Genomic DNA, 6,869 nt, shown 5'->3' with positions numbered 1-6,869 from the left:
TTATATTTTTATTCTGTTCATATTCTCTTTGCTAGTAAAGTCTTTCAATAATATTTTTCTGGTCGGTAATGATATTGCTAATCTTTGCTGCTTGCTAATTTGCTGTTGTCTTTGGTCAATTAAGATCGCTTCAGAAATTCTTAGATGGGTATGGTTCTTGTTACAAAACAGCTACCATCTAAGATATTATCAACCGTAAACTACAACATTTCAATAATAACAACAACAAACAAGGCGAGAATATAATTTTCTACTACAGAAACAACTTGTCAAGAAAAAGTATTTTTTTATTTGTTATAATTTTTTTTATAAAAATATAAAATTGTTTTATATATATATATTTTATATTTTATAAATAATTTTTTATATTTTATTTATTTTTTATACTATATATACTATAAAATATATACTATAAAATATACTAAAAAAAATAATATCCTAAATAAATAAATAAATGTATATATATAATATTTATTTTTTATATATACTATATGCATACTATAAAATATATACTATGAAATATACTAAAAAAATACTGTAAAATATACACTATAAAATTTGAAAAACTACTAAAAAACAAATTGTAAACAAACTCTCCACAACAGCAAGGATTGCATCCAATACAGCACTCGTTGACATATTTTGTGGTAATTTTCTTTTTTTGAGGTTCGACAACAGGACCGGAAGTTGTTTTTTTGTACAGTTGGCCTAAATCAACCAGAACTGGGTACTGAGCACGAGTCTGCATAGGAGCAGATGTTTGGGCTGGCCACGCTCCTATTAGATAAAAACTATCATTCAATTATCTTACATAAAATCACGATCACGATGAACCAATCAATTTAACATAATTAATTACTTATCCAATTTTGGTAAAAATGTTTCAATAATTTTAGTGGTGCGTTCTGAAGTCAAAATACCAAAAAATATTGTTCAGCAAAGTCTAAACAAAAATTTTACAATAGTTTTACTTAAGTAGTAAAGGCGTTTTGTCAGATTGTACTTTAAATAGGTGAATTAAAATTAAATAAGTCACGATAAAGCTTTTGTCATGGTTTTGCATTTTGTGGTTTTGCATAATGTGATAAATTACAAATAAGTAACATTAATGAAAAAACTGCAATACTATAACATTTCACTCATATAAAAACGTCTTACCAGTAGCAGGCAGCGCTGCATGGGGAGCTATATATGCTACCTTATACTGATACCCAAAATTTCCTGGAACGTTTACAATTTCTGGAGTAGCTTTGACACTATTTGTAGCGATTGGCACCACAGTGGGAGTTTGAATACAAATTGGCTGTCCTTCCAAACCACTACCTGCTACAAAATATCCCGTTGATGGCCGGCAGACTCCATTGGATGCCCATTGAGCAAAAGGAAAATTGTTTGCCATTTCTGTGATCAGTTGGTTTATTTACAGTTCAACTTGTTTAATAGAGTTAAAATAATTTTTTTTCTGAAAAAAAATAGTGGCACAATAAAAATACAATTTTTGAAAAAGTTACAAAAATGTGTTACCTTTGAACTAATTGTTTGAAATCAACATAAATTGGTTAGCATCTCTACTACATATTTAAACAAATTGGGTGTTTCGGTAGAATTTATCTAAGTCTCTTAAACTTGAAGGTGGTGCTTATAATTGAAGCGTGACTTGAAATAAAGCTGAACGCGTTACCTTAATGCTTTCGCAAGCTTCAATTGTTTCCATTCATGGCTTTGCATGTAGGCTTCATTAATGTTTATCAAAAATAATTATTATCCAATCACATTTATTAGATATTTTATTAATTTTCATTGCATTTTTTACTCAAATAATTTTTATCTAGTCAGAAAATGCTAGATTAAATGAGAATATTTTTAATGTAAATATTATTTCTTATCATTGACATGAATATTACATTTATGTCATTTATTACATTTACATGAATATTAACAGCAGAATAGTTTGCAGAACAAGATTTTGTTTTAAATAATGAGTTACAAAAATAAGCTACGTTTTGGCTACAATTATGTCGTTATTCTACTAAGTAATAGTATTTCAGCTTGACAATTGAAAATTTTATTTGATGCTTCAATGATTTCACGATTAAGCAAATAGGAAAATCAAATTGAACAAGTTTTAAAAATATATAATAAAATAGGTAAATTTGTCAGAAATTTTACTGTTTTTGTCGTTGTTGGTGTTTTGTTACGATTTTTTTCTATTTATTATTGATGTTGATGTGGTTATCGATTACCGTTGCTGCAATAATTGTTGTCGATGTTGGAAAAATAGTTGAAAATGTAAATCTTCTGTTCTTTTTCTTCTTTTTTTGCGTTTTCGATTTATAATAAAATTACGACGATGGTTATTATCATAGTGACGATGTTGATGACTATAAATTTTAATAACGGTAAGTTGATGATGTAGAAATGACGGCAACGACTTTGAAGAATTATATTTGTGGCGATAAATTATATTATTGACCAAAATTAAAAGTTACATGAGTTGTAAAATAAAAAACAATAAAGAAAAACATACCACAAACATACTCAGATGACCTTGGTCCTTCTTTTTTTTTTATCTCTGCTTTCACTTTCCTCTTCCGCCAAAACTCTATTTTTCCTCTTCCGGCAAAAATAATATGTTGTTTTCGAACCGGTGAGTTAGCATTTGGTTGATTCCAAACAGTTTGTCTTTTTGTTTTGTTGTTGACAATTTAAAGCCGGCATGATATAGGCTGTTGCTGATTTGGATCCGATTTATTTTGTCATTTGGAAAAAGTTGAACGTTGTTGTTGATGTTGTTGTTTTCAAAATGCACGTGTGTTGCTGTTTTGAAAAGGACATGAGCATGTCGTTTTGTTTTAAAACAGGCATGTATTTTTTGTTTTATAAAGAGGATTTGTCGTTGTTTTATTTTGTTATTTTTTCGTTTTGATGATCTCTGTCAAAGAATTTTGTAAAGATATAAATTCTTACCATGAAAATCGTTGATTATGTCATTGAACGTGTTTGTTTATGAGTTAAGAAATGAACTTAAAACATTCCTACAAGTGCAAGAAAAACTCATTTTAAGCATGTATTTTGAAACCAAAGCTTGGATTCAACAAGTAGCATACTTGTTCAACATATTTGGCCAGTTGAACAAATTAAATTTAAAGGCAGAGATATGAATTTATTTACGTTTAGAGACGCTTTTCATGCTTTTTGTTCCAAACTTCAAAACTGGCAACGTAAACTATGTCATGTTTGAGCACTTGAGCATGATTGAAGAATTGGATGTGTTAATTGTAAATGATTTAAAAATTGCAATTAAGAATCATCTCCAATCTTAGGAAAAAGAACTCCAACGTTATTTTCCAGAGTTGAGTAAATAAGATGCTGCAGTGGTAAGGAATTCATTCCATTCATCTATGAATATTGCTGATGTTCCTGATGAACTTCAGGACAAATTTTTAGAACTTAGAACTTCTGGTGCAATATTCCTATCCCAACGTTAGCAAGTTTTCTCTTGAAATATTAGTGCCTTTCCCTTCAACATATCGCTGTGAAAGTGAATTTTCAATTCTTGTATGAAGGCTAAAAATAAAATGAATGTGGAGATGACATGCGTTTGGCTTTATCGTGCACTCAACCAAAAATTCAGGACATTATTAAGAGCTTGCAAGCACAATCATCGCATTAATTTTTAACAATTTGCAATAAAATAAATTCACTAATCATTTCTTTTAAAATTTAAAGTATTCTTTTAGAAATTAATTAAACTAAAAAAAAATAAAAAAATTAAAGCCTTTCTAACAGTCAAGTTTAGTGAACAGAGCTTGAACCTTACTTATGACCGAACAAGGCCCGTAGCCAAGTTTCTTTGAGTGGGAGGCAAATTTTTTTCGGAGTGGGTAACTTTAAAAATGACTTCATTTCACATTTCTCATTTCATATTATTTTTTGCAAATATCAGTAACAATGATAATGTCAATAATAATTATAAAAAATAATTGCTATAAACTTTTTCTTTTTCAGTTCGAAATAGATTTATTACAGTCAACTCTAATATTTAGTACAGAGCACAATGAAATAGACCTACTTGAGTTTCAGATAATGCATATTAGTAAAACCCAGCTTTTGATTTATCTAATGCAGCTTTCCAATTTTGAAACGCTTCCTTTGTATATACTTCTTCTTTAGAAAATGAAACAAATTGACACTATGGATAATAAAACGCAGCGTTATATGCCGGAGAATATTCTAACCACCTGAAATGTTGAAACTATTTTGACCTGAAAAATTTGTTCTGATTATTTTAGGATAAGTAGAGAGAATAATTTGTTTGATTGGTTCACCTTATTTTGCTAATTTGTCTGCCGATACCAGAAAAACCAAATTTGTTTTTATGTCGCATCCATGATCAACTGACTGGCTCTCGTATAAAGTTGAATTTGCTTACATTTCGGTTTTGTTACGAAGTGATCCTTTTTAAATACTTTTGTAAGTCAGAAGACAAAGCGCGGAGCGTTGACAAATCGTAAAAATACGGTTAAGTAAAAATACGCTTTCGAAAAACAATCTAACAACTACCGAAAAGATTGCAGGGAAAAGAGATCGTGGTCAACAACGAATAACATTCGTGAAGTCCGTGTGTCACTTGTTGAATATCACCACATTTAAACTCTTACAAAATGTTAAAGATTGGGTTTTGTGGAAGTCGATGGTCGCCAATATCTTGAAAGGATAAGGCAGGAAGGAAGAAAAACTAGTTTAAATAAAACGTATTTATTATTTTAAAACTATTTATGATTTAAGAAAACATTAATTTTATGAAATTTTAGCATGAGGCAACCGGTCTTTTAGGGTGGGCACTGTCTGGTTCCCCCTAGCTATGGTCCTAACTAAACAATACCAAATCCGAACTTTGCATACAACCGAACCTAACCAAACTCGAGCTAAACAGAACCAAATCTGAACTTTGCATACAACCAAACTTTGCATACAACCGAACCAAACCAAACTCAAGCTTTCAAACTGCTAAGTACAAACCGAACTGCCCTTAACCGAGTCAAACTTGCTGTGTTGTCAGTATTGTAGTGTATTGTACTGTATTGTAAAGTATTGTATTGTACTCTAACGTATTGCTATATGCAAATGATTTGAAGCGAGAAGAATTAAGTTTTTATCGCTTGGACCACCTGATTAATGTGAATGTCTTGTTTAGATTTTATTTACTATTTAATAGTGCAATCGAATTTTATTTTGAAAGCACAAAAGTTTTAATTTTTTTTCAGATTTTCGGAATCGAGGATTTCGATTAAAGCTATCTTATCATATGATATTACACGTAGATCGTATGTTTTTTGTTTTTTTATTCAGTGTTACAATTTGTATTTAGTTTTTTTTATCTAACGTAGGTGCTAAATGTGAATTTGTAGTGAATTTCAAAAAATGTTTTCACTAGTTTATGAAAAGTTTATAAAAATTTTGGCATGAAATTAATTCATGTTTATAATGTTGATAACGTTTAATCCTTAAATTATTTATTTAATATTTATTGTTCGTATAAAGTATAGCATAAAATACTTTCACCGTTAATTGCCAAGTTCGATTTAAATATTTGTTGCCATTTATGCTGTGGTATCGAAAGCTGTTCGTCTTATGAAAGTGTTCATGGCAGTTTATTGTCAGTTGTTTTTTCAATTGTAAACTTTAATTTCGATAAATTTAGTCGTTGTAGAAGTTTTTCTATTCGATCATCTTCATCGTATGTAACGAATGTATCGGCAATAAACTATCTCCTAGACGTATATAGCCAAATAGTCATGATGAATTCATAAACTCTATATACACCAAAGCAACAAACAAAGGTTTATGTCTTTATGGAAATAGTGAATGTTGTCAAACATAACTAGAGAGCACGATCTTTGCTTTTGTAAACCGAGCTTATACGCACTCTTCTGATGTAGGAAGCAGGAGAACAGAACTAGATAGAGTCACTAAATTACTCACTAATAATGGCTATAAAAATACATAAAAAAAAGAGCCAAAAATCAGCAAACAACAACAATGCAACTAACAATAACAACAAAAATAACAGTAATATATTATAACCACATGCCAACAGCTTTCGAAAAGGATGAAAAAATCATGAAAATAATAATAAAAATTACGTTCAAGCAACAAACGAAAACGATAGTATTAAACTAATACTTACTACTCCAACCAAAGAACGTCATTTCCAGTGATTGCAACTGCACTGGTAAACCAGAATCGATAATGGATCATAGTCATCTAATACATTTGTACCAATAATTTGCACCATAATTGTATGACGACGATAAAGCTATCGAGAAGACTCACGATGCACGAACAAACCGGTACACCACTAAAACTATTAGGCAAATCTTGGACAAGAATGTTAAAATCTTACATTACAATATTAACCATTTTAATTTAAGATTAGCCGAGTCAATACCCATAGAATAATATCCAATAATATTCAATAACGTGCATTTGGAATTACAAATTTAGAAACAGGGAATCATCGATAATGATGACACGTCATATTGCATAAAGTTTAAGATCGTAATAACTAATTATATGACTGTTAACTATTCCCATTAAACAAACAAAGAATTAACATTGTAAAGACACAGAATAGAACCAAAAATCAACGACAACAACATCGACAACAATGCAGCTATCAGTAACAACAAAAATAACATGAAAATATATTATAAGAACCAAATGGCAACTGCTTTCGAACAGGATAAAAAAATCACGAAAAGAATCATAAAAAATAATGTTCAAGCAACAAATGAAAAACAATTGCACTAGTAAGCCAGAATCGATAATGTATCATAGCCATCTAATATATTCATTCAAATGTAAGA

At 29.8% G+C, this 6,869-nt stretch overlaps 1 protein-coding gene across 1 annotated transcript; it reads right to left on the bottom strand.

The window, feature by feature from the left end:
* On the bottom strand, positions 1 to 1,399 carry HELRODRAFT_176155 (hypothetical protein; the record flags this gene model as incomplete). The annotated part of the gene is made up of 3 exons (XM_009023476.1): positions 1 to 58; positions 594 to 777; positions 1,159 to 1,399. 3 exons carry the CDS (start codon positions 1,397 to 1,399, stop codon positions 1 to 3), a joined length of 483 nt encoding a protein of 160 aa, XP_009021724.1.
* Positions 1,400 to 6,869: the final 5,470 nt, after the last annotated feature.

The sequence above is a fragment of the Helobdella robusta genome (genome assembly GCF_000326865.2).
Source record: "Helobdella robusta unplaced genomic scaffold HELROscaffold_36, whole genome shotgun sequence".
Taxonomy (NCBI): domain Eukaryota; kingdom Metazoa; phylum Annelida; class Clitellata; order Rhynchobdellida; family Glossiphoniidae; genus Helobdella; species Helobdella robusta.
This window is presented reverse-complemented; position numbering and strand designations above follow the sequence as displayed.